The 16,560-nt window shown below is 42.9% G+C and overlaps 1 protein-coding gene across 1 annotated transcript in view; it reads left to right on the plus strand.

Moving 5' to 3' along the window:
* lmcd1 (LIM and cysteine-rich domains 1) overlaps nt 1–16,117 on the plus strand; it is a 94,693-nt gene extending 78,576 nt beyond the window's left edge. Inside the window, exons 5-6 of the mRNA XM_051921029.1 lie at nt 9,631–9,846; nt 12,950–16,117. Coding sequence (XP_051776989.1) covers nt 9,631–9,846; nt 12,950–13,111 — 378 coding nt within the window. The 3' untranslated portion in view covers nt 13,112–16,117. The remainder of the gene's footprint in view (nt 1–9,630; nt 9,847–12,949) is intronic.
* The last annotated feature ends 443 nt before the right edge of the window (nt 16,118–16,560 follow it).

A 16,560-nucleotide genomic window follows, 5' to 3' on the forward strand; every position in this document is an offset into this window, starting at 1 on the left:
AGGTCAACCAAATTTTGCATACAAGTATTAGGTATAAAACATAGATTTCTATCAACTTTTGAGCTAAAATGGTACTTTTTTATGCTACAACGTCCGATGTATTCAACTTTACTTTTATAATAATTGTTCAATATATTATTAATTTGATTGGATTTGTTGTTGATGGTTCTTTAATGTACACAATATAAAAATAGAATCATTCTCTTGTGGTCTACTCCTCAAATATCCATCCCCATATCTGAGTATATGAGAAAGTCCAGGAGAGACCACTTCTGATTTTATTACTTTTAGTCAGTTTGGTGCACCTTTCACATCTATCTATCTCTCTATCATAAAGAGCCTTTCCCATCTTGTCTATCTATTGATTGATCGATCAATTGTCTGACTTACAGTTTCATCACCTGGTCTCTTCCATTTGGCTTTCCGGGTGTCACTTTGGCAGAACATCTAACTCTGCACTCAAAGGTGGTCTAGATGTAAGGAGATTTTGTGCCCCATACTAGCCAAGTCCTGGAAACACTTATGATGTCGGGGGTGACCTTCCATTCACTCCAGGGACTCCCTATACTGGATCTTGGTGTGCCTGCACCCCTGAACCTTCAGGTGCCTGTAAAGCTACATAATGGTTCCTTTCAGAATTTGTTTCCTCCATGGCACCTCATTTTTTGTACCATTGACAGTGAAAGCTGTCCTTGACTATCTATCTATCTATCTATCTATCTATCTATCTATCTATCTATCTATCTATCTATCTATCTATCTATCTATCTATCTATCTATCTAATCCTGCCAACTACTCTATCCATCTATTATATAGTGCCTTTCATATCTATCTGTCTATTATATAGTGCCTTTCATATCTATCGGTCAATCTATCTATTATATAGCACACTAGCTAACATAGCTGAAATACCCAGCATTACCCAGGAGGAAAATAAAGTGTTTTTTTTTTTTTTAATTGTTTGAGAAAAATATAACAAAAAAAAAAAACACAACTTTAAAAATAAAAATAAATTAGCAAACAATGAAGACTCACTAATGTGCTTGTCTGGCGGTCTTGTATGTATGTTATCATCTAGTTGACGCTCAGAACCAGCCAACTGTATTTAAGTTCAAAATCAATAGGTGGGCGCGGTGGTGGGGCTCAAACGTAAAGATTGCTGGCAGTCACCTCCAGTTCGCCCTCCAGTGGTCGTTCTGAGTGTCAACTGGATGATAACACGCATACAAGACCACAAGATCACTCCCCACCATACCCAGAAGGGTTGATTTCACCCCACAGTATTTTCAGTCGACCATTGAGAAATATGTGTACCAAGTTTCATGAGAATCGCTCCAGCCGTTTGGAAGTGATGCTGGAACACACACACATACACACACATACATTGACTTTTATATATATATATTTCATATCTAAGTATTTATCTCTCCATCTGTCTGTAATATAGTGCCTTCTCTATCTATCTATCTATCTATCTATCTATCTATCTATCTATCTATCTATCTATCTATCTATCTATCTATCTAAAACAAGAGTCGTAATCAAGAAGGCAGAAATGAAGTCTTTAAGCCAAAAATAAACCAACAAAAACAACTGTAACAAATATAATTCATTACATCCATCCATTATCCAACCCGCTATATCTTAACTACAGGGTCACGGGGGTCTGCTGAAGCCAATCCCAGCCAATACAGGGTGCAAGGCAGGAAACAAACCCCGGTCAGGGCGCCAACCCACCGCAGGGCACACACACACAGCGCGCACTTGTGGCAATATAGAATCGCCAATCCACCTAACCTACATGTCTTTGGACTGTGTGAGGAAACCCATGCAGACATGGGGAGAACATGCAAACTCCACGCAGAGAGGACCAGGAAGCGAACCCAGGTCTCCTAACCATTAACCACTGCGCCACCGCGCTACCCCAATACAATTTATTTTTGTATAGCCCAAAATCACACAAGAAGTGCTGCAATAGGCACAGTTTTTTGCACAGTGTTTAAGAAGAAAAACAGAAGCAACTTAAAGAAAAAGATTACATATAACACACATTTCCTTTTTGTACCCTGTGCCATCGTAGGACTGTCATCTAAATTGTATCAAATTAAAAAATTGAGAAGAATCTCCCTAAATGTCTGGGATGGTTAACCCTGTAATGTCTGTGATTCTGTCTTCTGTAAAACGTGAACCAGTGCACAAGCATGTGTGTGTGTGTGTGTGTTTGTTCCTAGATCTGCTGACATGCCCGGAGGCTGCACAGAGCTGCTTCGTAAACTGAATAGCTTTAGCATATTTTCACCCTCAAATGAACAGAAATACCGAGAAAGATGATTTCTAAGGATTTTAATGGCCAAACAGTTGCTTTAATTAGGTGTTGAAAATGCTGCAGTCCCACCAACAGACTTGACATGCTTAATGGCAATAAAGGAATGAAGTTAAAAGTAAGGAACTCTGTGAACTTTATAGAGGCTTTGGATTATGTACAGTAGATGGTCTGTAGATAATAAAATGAGACTCAGATGGAAGTTCCAGGTTTGCTTATGTGTGCTGTGAGTGTGGCAGACTTCCTTCTGGCCTCGTCCTACATCTTGGTTCATCTGCAAAAGCAGAAACGCTGCAGCAGATGTTCCTCCCCACTACTTTAATTTGGTGTGGTCTTTCATATGGATTAGTATTTTAAAATCTCTGGGCTCGTCATTAATTGTGGGTTGTGGCTTTCTTGCAGTTCACCAGGATGAAAGTCTGTCAGGAGATTTAATAGCAGCAATCTGGGAAACGGTCCAGCAGAAAATGAAAGACGACCGATAGAAGTAGGATTTTCAGTTTTTTGTAAATGCACGATATTGCTTTAATCAGCAAGTTTAAAGGCTTCAAAAAGATTTAGGAACTTATTTATATTTGTGATTGCTATGTGTGGAACTAAAGACAAAAAAACAAGTGTTATGGCACAGAACATCCTGTTGATACTTATAGGAAAAGTAATATTAACAAAACTGGAGCAACTTCAATGTTTTTATGCTCTGTGAAAAGATGAGCATGTAGAATATTTTTGCATTTCTAAACTGGCCTCGTTCTTCTGTGTGAGTGTGGCTTTGTGTGTACGAGTGGGCACTATAACGGTCTGGTGCCTGTCCAGGATTGCCTCCTTCCTTGCACCCACATCTGACCAGATAGGCTGACTGACCCTGACCTGGAATAAGGAGGTCCGACAATGTTATGTTATGCTATGGTGCCAAACATTGACAGCCAGTAGTCTCTTTCCACCAACACTTGTGCAGACATCCCGATGATCGCAGTTTAGTTTAGGAACTATCTATCTATCTCTATCTATCTATGTTAACAAAGGACAAGTGCAAGACAAGTAGAGAGCTCCACTATACACAGAGATAATTAAATAAATAAAAAATAATAGATAAATGAATAGATAATAATAAATTGAAATAGACAGTAATACATACATAAATAAATAGGGTGGCACAGCGGTGGCTTGTTCGCGTTCTGCGTCCTCCCTGCGTGGAGTTTGCATGTTCTCCTCATGTTTCTCCAGGTGCTTCGGTTTCCTTCCACAGCCCACAGACATGCTGGTTAGGTGACTTGTCGATGGCAAATTGTTCCTAGTGTGTGTTTGGTTTGTGTGTTCACCCTGTGATGGACTGGTGCACTATTCAGGGTTTGTTCCTGCCTTGCGAACTATGCTAGCTGGGCTAGGCTCCAGCACCCCCCATGACCCTTTTCTGGATAAAGCAGGTCAGAAAATGACATGACATAAATAAGCATAACAATTAATAGTAAAAACAGTATTAACAAATGTACTGCATATATTTATAGAGGTCAGGGTAGAGGGCAGTGGTGGGGGGTTCGGTGGCAACTAGGCGACAGTCAACTCGGCCAAAACACAACTAGGCGAAAGACGACCCGGAGAAAAGACAAACCTGTGAAAAGACAACCCGGCGAAAAGACAACCCGGCGAAAAGACAACCCGGCGAAAAGACAACCCGGCGAAAAGACAACCCGGCGAAAAGACAACCCGGCGAAAAGACGACCCGGCGAAAACACAAACCTGTGAAAAGACAACCGGGCGAAAAGACAACCGGGCGAAAAGACAACCGGGCGAAAGACGACCCGGCGAAAACACAAACCTGTGAAAAGACAACCGGGCGAAAAGACGACCCGGAGAAAAGACAAACCTGTGAAAAGACAACTCGGCGAAAAGACAACCCGGCGAAAAGTTATGTTTAAATGACAACGTGATTTAAAATGTTGAAAATAAATTTTTATAATTGACAAATAAACTTTATTCTGCAGATGGAACAAACTCTATCTTACATTATCTTCTGCAACCAAAATTGCTAATCCTTTATATAAATTGTATTGATTGTAATCGTATGATAACGATATTTAGACTACAAAGGTGACCTGCGAGTACGGCGCTGAGAGTATGTTTACTCTCAACATCCATCTATCCATCCATTGTCCAACCCGCTGAATCCGAACACAGGGTCACGGGGTTCTGCTGGAGCCAATCCCAGCCAACACAGGGCACAAGGCAGGAACCAATCCCGGGCAGGGTGCCAACCCACCGCAGACTCTCAACATTTATAAATTTATTTTCAACATTTTAAATCACGTTGTCATTTAAATATCATTAAAAAATCTCTTTGAACCTAACTGGTAAAGAATGTCGCCAAGTTGTATTTTCGCTGAGTTGTCTGTCACCCAGCTGCCCCTCTATGGTGGTGGGGGCAGCGCAGAATTCAGAGTCCAGACCGCCAAGGGATAGAAGTTGTTGCAGAACCTGGAAGAACTGGTTTGGATGCTACAGAACCTTCTGCCAGATGGTGCTAGATACTAGAACAAAGAGACCATGGGAGTGGTGGGAGCCGTCCTCCATAATGCTGTAGCCTTTGCAGTGCTTAATAAAGATGTGTGCAGTATTGGTTGTTGGACCTTGTGGTCGGAGACACTGCAGTTCCCAAACAAGACAGTGATGTGGCTGTACAGAACGCTCTCAAAGGTTGTCCATGTAGAATGTTGTGAGAATGGGGAAGAGGTAGGCTTGTCTTTCTGAGCTGCTAAAGGAAGTGGAGACACCGAGGTGCCTTTCCTTGACTAAGTAAGGTCAGGTGTCGGGTGCACACCAAGGAATTTGGTGCTGTTGACCAGCTGCCCCTCATTATCCTCGACGTGCAGTGGAGTTTAGACAGCATGGCTCTTGTTGAAGTCCACGATCATCTCGTTAAGAGACAGATTGTTTTACTTGCACCAGTCCACCAATTGTCGTATCTCCATTCCATGCCCAGTTCTGTAAGTGTGTGTCTGCGTTTGTGTTAAGGTGCTCTGCAGTGCACTGGCCTCCTATCTAGAGTCGCATCCTGCCTGGTATATAATGCTGCTGGCCTAAACACACTTCATCAAAATGGATGAAGAGATGAAAAGATGGATTATGCTTTTATCGGCTTTGTTTTCTGCTCTAACTACAATTGTCTTATTTTTTTTTTGTGGATAGTTTATCTGAATAACAGTACATTTCTGTACATTTAAGCAATGATGTTATACAGTATATATAGAAAAATGGACAGTGATTAGAAGGTTGATTTTCTTCCTGATCCAGCCTAGAAGATTTAAGTAGGCATTGAGATATTTTTTTTAACATTGCCCAGGTCAATACATAAAGAAACCCAACACCGCCATCAATATTGTCTTCAGATTAAAAAGTCTTACCTTGTCCATAAAGGTCAGTGGGTGAATAACAAAGGTAGAATCCAAAATCATTAATTGAACATTCCAAGTTCAAGTTTATTTCTATTTCTGTATTAATATTTAAGGACAGTGGATTAGGGGGTTATTATGTTACAGTTATTATACCATTACCAGTAATGGCGGACTGCACGATGACGTGCAGTGAATCCACTTGACTTGAGCATTCCTAGTTTTCCTCCTCTTTCTCTGTATGTTTATCATTCGTTTGCTCAGAGGTTGATGCGCTTGCTGCTTCCTGAGCCGCTCTTCTTTTCTCCACCCTAGCCGCCCGCTGCTTCTCTTTCTTTCGTCGGCATCTTTTCGCGTTAGAACTGATTAAGTCAGTGTTTGTGTTGCAATTACTTAATTCATTTTCTTAAATTTTTCACTTAAGCTGGCACTTCAGTCTTCAATCTGCCTCAAGAATGATTTAAGATATGAAGAGGTAGGGGAAGTGACGGCGAAGGTGGTAGGGATGAGATCGGCGCCCGCACGCATGCGCCGCACTGCCGCCCTGCTGGCTGCTGCCGAGAGTTCATTCTACAATAAAAATAAAAAAAGGAATAACCCTGGAGGTCAATCATCACCCCGAAAGCGGACAGTAGACGTCACGTATGTGTACCAAACTTCAGGTCAATTGGTGAAACGGTTTGCGAGCTACAGGTGATTTAAAATCCTGGACAGCCACGGTAGCGTATTATATATAAAGATGTGTTATTGTTGAGGTCACAGGAGTCTCAAATAAAAAACTGAGTAACATCTGGAAAGAAGGCTGGATTAAGACCCCGGCCACTTCTTCTAGCTCTTCCGGGAGAATCCCGAGGCGCTCCCAGGCCAGCCGAGACATAGTCCCTCCAGCGTGTCTTGGGTCTTCCCCAGGGCCTCCTCCCGGTTGGACGTGCCCGGAACACTTTGCCAGGGAGGCGTCCAGGAGGCATCCAGATCAGATGCTCGAGCCACCTCATCTGACTCCTCTCAATGCGGAGGAGCAGTGGCTCTACTCTGAGCCCCTCCCGGATGACTGAGCTTCTCACCCTATCTTTAAGGGAAAGCCCAGACACCCTGCGGAGGAAACTCACTTCAGCCGCTTGTATTCACGATCTTGTTTTTTCGGTCACTACCCATATCTCATGACCATAGATGAGGGTAGGAACATAGATCGACTGGTAAATTGAGAGCTTTGCCTTATGGCTCAGCTCCTTTTTCACCACAACAGACCGATGCAGAGCCTGCATTACTGCGGATGCCGCACCGATCCACCTGTCAATCTCACCCTCCATTTTTCCCTCACTCGTGAACAAGACCCCGAGATACTTGAACTCCTCCACTTGGGGCAGGATCTCGCTACCAACCCTGAGAGGGCACTCCACCCTTTTCCGGCTGAGGACCATGGTCTCGGATTTGGAGGTGCTGATTCTCATTCCAGCCACTTCACACTCAGCTGGGAACCGATCCAGAGAGAGCTGAAGATCACGGCCTGATGAAGCAAACAGGACAACAACATCTGCAAAAAGCAGTGACCCAATCCTGAGTCGACCAAACCGGACCCCCTCAACACCCTGGCTGCGCCTAGAAATTCTGTCCATTAAAGTTATGAACAGAATCGGTGACAAAGGGCAGCCCTGGTGGAGTCCAACTCTCACTGGAAACGGGTTCGACTTACTGCCGGCAAAGCGGACCAAGCTTTGACACCAGTTGTACAGGGACCGAACCGCCCTTATCAGGGGGTCGTCTACGTAACCTTGGGGTTATTTTTGACCAGTCCCTGACGCTTGATGAATATGTAAGGTCAGTCAGCCGCTCGTGTTTCTTTCATTTAAGAAATCTCTCAAAACTAAGAAATGTTGTTTCAAAATCAGAATTTGGAGATGCTCGTTCATTCTGTTATTTCCTCACGGCTTGATTACTGTAATGCTCTCTTTACAGGTTCGAGCAGGTCCTCTCTCTCTCACGCCTTCAGTTAGTTCAAAATGCGGCTGCCAGGTACCTATATATCACTCCCATTTTGCACACACTGCACTGGCTCCCAGTGTTTTATAGAATTCATTTTAAAGTTTTGGTACTTACTTTCAGAGCTTTGCATGGATAAGGTTCTGAGTACCTAACCAGCCTGCTGCAATACCATACAGCTTGCTGGACTCTAAGATCTGGGCAGCGGGGCCTTCTCGTTGTCCCACGCACTCTGCTAAAAACCTGTGGGGATCGTGCCTTTCGGTCTGTGGCACCGAGACTATGGAATAGCCTGCCTTGTGGTGTGCGTGGAGTCGAGTCTGTTGATTCTTTTAAAAAACAACTAAAAACATTTCTTTTTAAACAAGCTTTTAATCAGTGCTGAATAGTTCCAGTTTGTTTATTTATTGTGTTTATTGGTTTTGTTTTAACTATTGTATTTGTACTGTATTTGCTGTTCAGCGCTCTGTGAAGGACACTATATAAATAAACTACTACTACTATTCTGCTGGGCCCTTAACTTGAAATTTACTCCCAAGGTTGCGGTATAACGGTTGACGCTGTTCTATGACCACCGACAAGACAATTTCTCCTTGGGGAGTAATAAAGCATATGAAATCAAAATCAAAAGTAAATACCGTATTTACAAGTGTACCACGCGCACATTTTTTCCCGAAAATTAGCATTAGAAAAGCAGGTGCGAGTCATACACGAGGAAATTTTTTTCTGTAATGTTTACTTCTTCTGCTTGGGCTCTCTCACTCTCTCTTGCTCGCTCACTCTCTCTCTCTGTCTCTCTCTCTCTCTTGCTCGCTCGCTCGCACTCTCGTGCTCTGTCTTTCTCGCTTGCGCTTTCTTTTGCGTTCTCTCTCTCTCGCTTGCACTCTTGTGCTCTCTCTCTTGCTCACTAGCTCGCACTCTCTCTCCCTCGTGCTCTCTCTCACTCGTGCTCTCTGTCTCGCTTGCTAGCTCACACTCTCTCTCTCTCTCTCTCACGCTCTCGTGCTCTCTGTCTCGCTCGCTAGCTTGCACTCTCACTCGCTCATGCTCTCACTGTCTCTCTCGCTCGTGCTCTCTCGCTCGCTAGCTTGCGCTCTCTGTCTCGTTTGCTAGCTCACACTCTCGCTCTCGTGCTCTCTGTCTCGCTCGCTAGCTCGCACTCTCGCTCGCTCATGCTCTCACTCTCTCGCTCGCTCATGCTCTCGCTCGCTTATGCTCTCGCTCTCTCTCTCTCGCTCGCTAGCTTGCGCTCTCTCTCACTCGCTCGCGCGCTCTCTCTCTCTCTCTCGTTCGCTCATGCTCTCACTCTCTCTCTCGCTCTTGTTCTTGAATCAGTTTGGTGTCGTCATTCAGCAGTGATTTTGGAAGCAGCGAAGATAGGAAATCGGGCAGCAGGTCACAAGTACGGTGTTCCAGAGTCATGTATTCGAGATTGGCGACGGAAGAAAGAAAAACTTACGTCATGCAACAAAAACAGAAGGGCATTTTGCGGAAAACGTGCCCTAAATGCTTTCCTATACAATCACAATGTGCGTTGTACACGGGGCAAATTTTTTTCAAGATTATCTTTGTAAAAATTAAGGTGCACGTCTTACACGAGGGCACGTGGTACACGAGTAAAAACTGTATTTTCGGATGGTCCTATAATTAAATAAGGGCAGTCACACAACTGTTGATGGTGTGGTTTAAACACATCCATTTTTTTGGCCAGGAGGTTTCATGAGTCCAAATCCACTCTAGGATCAAAACTGGCTGCATTTCTAAAAGGTTTTATGAGTCTCATGCTCATATGTGTTCACATATCTGGAGTGTTTAAAACCTAAAGCACCAGTCTCAAATGGAGGAAAGCGATTTAAAGGAATGGATGGGAGAGCTTTTGATGTGACCACACTGCTGTAAAACCAAACCCTTCAATTCTAACTCATTTGTTTCATCCGCAGCACTGTGAGCACTGCAAGCAAACGGTGAAGAAAGAACACCCAGCTGTGTATGCAGAGAGGGGAGGATATGAGCGCCTCTGGCACCCAGCTTGCTTTGTGTGCTCCAAGTGTCGGGAGCCCCTGGTGGACTTGATCTACTTTTGGAAGAACCAGACTTTGATGTGTGGCCGTCATTACTGCGAGACGGAGAAGCCACGCTGCGCTGGCTGCGATGAGGTGAGCCAGTTTTAAAGTCGCATTAGAAAGTCGTAAAGCTTGAATTAAGCAGTCACTTTACCTGTGGTTTAATATTCGGGATAGACCAGTTACACTCCAGATTGACTTCAGTAGTAGCAGGACATGCTGAATGCGTAGATGATCCAGTAAGATGATCATTCTCAGTACAATATACATCATGGTCTGTCCTTAAAACTGGAGTTTTCAGATTTAAAAAAATTAAGCTTACAAAATCCATCAGGTAAAAAGGAACGGCTGAACTAAGATGGTGGGTTTGCCTACAGTGTAGCAATGCACCCAACAGCAGCCGTAATGCTTTTCACAAGCCTGTAATTGGCTATAAGCTTGGCACAACAGCCAAAATGTAAAACTGACACATTGGTGTTGCACCACAACGAGCTGAGTTACCCAGTGCTGCCCAGGTTACAAAGTGGAAAGGTAAACACGGTGACGTCCTCAGAGGTCCTAACCCTCTGTGGTCATTAAAGATCCCTGGGCATCCTTCATAATGTGTAGGTTTATATCCTGATTTCCAGGCTAAATTGCCCTCCTTGGCCTAGTCATTCTGGCCCCCTGATTATCCCCCGTCTCACTCTCTGTCACCCCTTAATCACCTGATAACAAATGTGTGGTGAATGTGCTGGTGCAAAATGGCTGCCACTACATCATCCAAGTGGATGCGCTGCATTGGTAATAGTTAAAATGGCTCCCCACTTTCTATGTAAAGCACTTTGAGTATTGAGAAAAGTGCTACAGTGGTGTGAAAAACTATTTGCCCCCTTCCTGATTTCTTATTCTTTTGCATGTTTGTCACACAAAATGTTTCTGATCATCAAACACATTTAACCATTAGTCAAATATAACACAAGTAAACACAAAATGCAGTTTGTAAATGGTGGTTTTTATTATTTAGGGAGAAAAAAAAATCCAAACCTACATGGCCCTGTGTGAAAAAGTAATTGCCCCCTTGTTAAAAAATAACCTAACTGTGGTGTATCACACCTGAGTTCAATTTCCGTAGCCACCCCCAGGCCTGATTACTGCCACACCTGTTTCAATCAAGAAATCACTTAAATAGGAGCTGCCTGACACAGAGAAGTAGACCAAAAGCACCTCAAAAGCTAGACATCATGCCAAGATCCAAAGAAATTCAGGAACAAATGAGAACAGAAGTAATTGAGATCTATCAGTCTGGTAAAGGTTATAAAGCCATTTCTAAAGCTTTGGGACCCCAGCGAACCACAGTGAGAGCCATTATCCACAAATGGCAAAAACATGGAACAGTGGTGAACCTTCCCAGGAGTGGCCGGCTGACCAAAATTACCCCAAGAGCGCAGAGACGACTCATCCGAGAGGTCACAAAAGACCCCAGGACAACGTCTAAAGAACTGCAGGCCTCACTTGCCTCAATTAAGGTCAGTGTTCACGACTCCACCATAAGAAAGAGACTGGGCAAAAATGGCCTGCATGGCAGATGTCCAAGACGCAAACCACTGTTAAGCAAAAAGAACATTAGGGCTCGTCTCAATTTTGCTAAGAAACATCTCAATGATTGCCAAGACTTTTGGGAAAATACCTTGTGGACTGATGAGACAAAAGTTGAACTTTTTGGAAGGCAAATGTCCCGTTACATCTGGCGTAAAAGGAACACAGCATTTCAGAAAAAGAACATCATACCAACAGTAAAATATGGTGGTGGTAGTGTGATGGTCTGGGGTTGTTTTGCGGCTTCAGGACCTGGAAGGCTTGCTGTGATAGATGGAACCATGAATTCTACTGTCTACCAAAAAATCCTGAAGGAGAATGTCCGGCCATCTGTTCGTCAACTCAAGCTGAAGCGATCTTGGGTGCTGCAACAGGACAATGACCCAAAACACACCAGCAAATCCACCTCTGAATGGCTGAAGAAAAACAAAATGAAGACTTTGGAGTGGCCTAGTCAAAGTCCTGACCTGAATCCAATTGAGATGCTATGGCATGACCTTAAAAAGGCGGTTCATGCTAGAAAACCCTCAAATAAAGCTGAATTACAACAATTTTGCAAAGATGAGTGGGCCAAAATTCCTCCAGAGCGCTGTAAAAGACTCATTGCAAGTTATCGCAAACGCTTGATTGCAGTTATTGCTGCTAAGGGTGGCCCAACCAGTTATTAGGTTCAGGGGGCAATTACTTTTTCACACAGGGCCATGTAGGTTTGGATTTTTTTTTCTCCCTAAATAATAAAAACCACCATTTACAAACTGCATTTTGTGTTTACTTGTGTTATATTTGACTAATGGTTAAATGTGTTTGATGATCAGAAACATTTTGTGTGACAAACATGCAAAAGAATAAGAAATCAGGAAGGGGGCAAATAGTTTTTCACACCACTGTATATACATGTAAATTATTATTTATTCTTCTGGATTTCTTGGTTGACAGGTAAGTGCTGTGGTCGTCTGAGGTAATGAAAACCACGATAAACGTTGGGGTGCCAACCCAGCTTTCCCATTTACTTATAATCCGAAAATGAAATTGCACTCAATAGCACGAATATAAATGAAAACTGTCGCCCTCTGGTGTTCTATCAAATAAACTGCTGCCTATCAAGGCTTCTTTATACGTAGGAGGTGTTTTGTACTGAGTGTCTCTAGTCAATAAGTGATGCCTCCTTTCAGGCAGCTGGGCTTTTTTTATGGTCCTGGGACCTGAAGGGATGGAGTCCATTGCACTTACTGGCTGGTTTCTCAGCATTCCGGAGGCAAAGGGAAACAACCGAGTTAGCGGCAGCGCCCCCTCTCTGCACACCGTTGTATTACATACCTGGGAGGAACCTGGATGGTGACCTTCTGACGCGCATGCATGACAGTGAGCATACCAAAAGGTGGTATGATCACAACTTGTGCGGTGGTCGTCTTCTCTCTGTCAACAGATCACTGTTAATATGTCATATCTAAAATTGTACTTCTCTTTTTTTCTGGTACCTGCCTTACCATGTACTGCTTAAATTGGGACGGGCTCTCTCAGGTCCTGAACTAGATAAGTCAATTTAGAAAATAAGTTTATTTTACATTAACATCTCAAAACAACTCCCTGATTAAATATGTCGCATTTACCTTTTCAGCTCATTTTCACGGAGGATTACCAGCTGGCAGACGGACGGGCTTGGCACAAGCAACACTTTGCCTGCATGAAGTGTGAGCAGCCCTTGGTCAACAAAGCCTACAGTCTGGAGCAGGCGGTGCTGCTGTGTACTGCCTGTAGCAAAAACAGTCAGCATGTCTGAGTTGTCCCAGATCAGGAGCCGGTGACTCACACAGGGACACAGAGCTGGGATCTGATTGAAACTGGCATTACTAACAGTAAGCAAATTAAAGAGCAGTGCCTCTGGCCGAAGCTGTGTAACTAGGACTCCAGTTTAACACATTTACATCTATTCTGTAGTGTCTTTGTGTAGGAGCCATGACAGAGCTGATTTATACGAATAGTGCAAATGGAAAAATCTGTTTAGCTGACTGAGCAAAGTCAATAGTGAGATTAGGAGCCCACAGTAGGGATCATTAACCCTCCGAATGCCGTCATTCTTATTTACTTTTGCGATTTAATAAACTGCCTCCGACTATGCTAAATGTTAATTCAGATGACACATGAAAGGATAAGTTTAGAATTTTTCAAGTCAAAGTTATTTCTTCACAAACATGGCATAAATGAGTTTGCCGTGAAAAATTGTGTTCTAAAGTTAAGCAATTACTATGAACTTCAAAAAATATCTTACCCACACTGGCACTTAAAATGGAGGAAAAGGGGCACAAAGCACCACCGGAAATCAAAACTTACCAGAAACGTCCATTTTCCACGCCAAGACACTTGTCAAATATTGATCCGCGGCTTGCGATTGCACACAAATTGTAAAATAGCTTATACATGTCATTTTTGACCAAATAAAAAACATAAATATTACGAGATTCAGCCATTTGAAAGGAAGACCAGCTGTGTGCACTTACCTCCGCGTTTGTCTCTTCCCCCTCGACAGGGGGCTGTTTGTTCTCAAAAGACCAAATCACAGTAAACTGTCTGTGCCACATGGTTGGTTTTGTTTTGATTTACTTCTGTGTTTAGATTACATTAGGTTAGATAAACTTTACGAATCCCAATTTATGTGAAAACTCACAGCAGCAAATAGAAAACATATTCTTACCTCGAGAAAAATAGTACCGGGAATATGCATTCTCCTTCTTCTTCTTTCGGCTGCTCCAATCCCCATTACTCTGTACTGTTGATCCCAAGTATTTAAACTCATCCACCTTCGCCAACTCTACTCCCTCATCCTCACCATTCCACTGACCTCCCTCTCATTCATACACATGTATTCTGTCTTGGTGTTCCTACTGACCTTCAGTCCTCTCCTCGCTAGAGCAGATCTCCACCTCTCCTGGGTCTCCTCAACCTGCTCCCTACTCTCGCTACAGATCACAATGTCATCAGCAGACATCATAGTCCACGGGGGCTCCTGTCTAATCTCGTCTGTCAACCTGTCCATCACCATTGCAGATAAGAAAGGGCTCAGAGCCGATCCCTGATGGAATCCCACCTCCGTCACTCCTACCGCAGACCTCACCACTGTCACACTTCCCTCGTTTATATCCTGTACAACTCTTACGTACTTCTCTGCCACTCCCGACTTCCTCATACAATACCACAGCTCCTCTCGCAGCACCCTGTCATATGCAATAAAAAGACTATTTCTAGATCTTTTTTGTCCCAAACATGTATCAGAAACGGGGATGGATCTTTTATCAAAATGTATTGACAGTTTGGTAAGTTTTTAGGCAATTATTTTTGTGGTTGTGCCCCGTTGCCTCCATTGTAAAGCACCGGTGCGGGCAAAATATTTTCTAACATTCATTCAAAACGCTTCATTTTGTGACACAATTTCATGTGCCAGATGCATATTAGAACACTCTAGACGAGAACAGGCCATTCAGCCCAACAAAGCTCGCCAGTCCTGTCCACTTATTTCTTCCAAAAACATCAAGTCGAGTTTTGAAAGTCCCTAAAGTCTTACTGTCTACCACACTACTTTTTAGCTTATTCCAAGTGTCTATCGTTCTATGTGTAAAGGAAAACTTCCCTATGTTTGTGCAAAATTTACCATCAACAAGTTTCCAATTGTGTCTCTGTGTTCTTGATGAACCCATTTTAAAGTCACCGTCTCGAGCCATTGGACTAATTCCCTTCATAATTTTAAACACTTCAATCAGGTCACCTCTTAAACTTCTTTTGCTTAAAATGTAAAGGCTAAGCTCTTTTAATCTCTCCTCATAATTCGACCCCTGCCCCATGCCATGTTTGTGAAGAAATAAATTTTGACTTGAAAAATACAGAACTTAAGCATTTGGGTATTCTTCTTACTTTTCAAGTAACATGTTACACACAAAATTGCAAGGAGAACTACGATTGTTTTCAGATCTAATTCAGTCCGCTGTTTACGTACAAGTGTTTGATTAAAAACTCAATTAATAATCAGTTTTGAATTTTATACACCAAGGCCTCCTATCAGTGCACTACCAAAACGCGTCATTAGTTTGTTTAGTTGTGTTACAAGGACTAAAAGCAAATTAGCTTGTGTGATAGGAAAATAGTTATTTAAATATTTTCTAATTATACAGAACGATTTAATAAAGCTTTATTTTATATCATGCCTTTCACAGAAGGCACGATAACAAGATATTTTACTACTCTCACTAAATGTTTCCTTGACTTGTTTCGACAGTGAAGCCCCCTGCCACCGTATGCCCTACCAAAGCTGAACACACAAGTCCTAGTGGCCTCTTTTTTTGTTTTTTTTTTCGTTCTGAGCCCAAACAGGTCAGGCTAATTAAGGACCCTTAAACCGAAGGCGCGGGGCATCAGGTATGATCACCTCACCGAAAAACCTGCAATGAACCCTTCCACATTAACAATCTGCCAGGACTTGTTTCGCCTAACATTATATTCCCGAGTCGGCATCTTCTCATAAAGACGTAACTGGAATGAGCCAACACACAAAAGATTTACTTGGTAGCTGCCAGAATGGAGAAATGAAACATAAATATTATAAATTTACTAGAGTACATGAGGAGCTTTTGTATTCAATCTGAGGTCATCCCAAAATGTATCCTGATACGGGAAGTCCCTGCAAGAAGAAACACAGCTGCCATGACAGACGTGAGTAACAGGGAGGGTCGAGCACCTGGGCAGTCGCTGCCAATGCGGTGTATTTCTCAACAATACTTTAATTAGCACTTCTGCGGCGTAAAACTTACCTCTGAGCCAAAAGGGCCAAAAAGATACAAGAAAAGAGGCATAATGCACACTGCTTGGGACAGAGACCCATTTTTCCTTGATTTAAAAGTACAAATCAAACAATTCTGACATTGTGATTAACGTGGACATTGCACACTTTCATTTATGGGGTACAGGGATTTGCATACGTTTCGGTCACACCGTGTAGAAATGACAACTCTTTTTATACTCGATCTACCCAGACATGAAAAGAAGTCACCTAATCAAGATCAGAAACGGACACAAAGGGCTCCATTTTAGCTAACACTCTGTAGCGGACTAAAAACCCTGTTGATAGGATGGTGATTTATTTCTTTTTTTCAGTGGGGATCCCAGGAACGCATCCGGCCTTGGCCCGACTCTCACACACTCCCTTCACAGAGACAAAAAAAGCAACCGGTAATAAAACAG

This window comes from Erpetoichthys calabaricus, chromosome 18 (assembly GCF_900747795.2).
Source record: "Erpetoichthys calabaricus chromosome 18, fErpCal1.3, whole genome shotgun sequence".
Classification (NCBI taxonomy): Eukaryota; Metazoa; Chordata; class Cladistia; order Polypteriformes; family Polypteridae; genus Erpetoichthys; species Erpetoichthys calabaricus.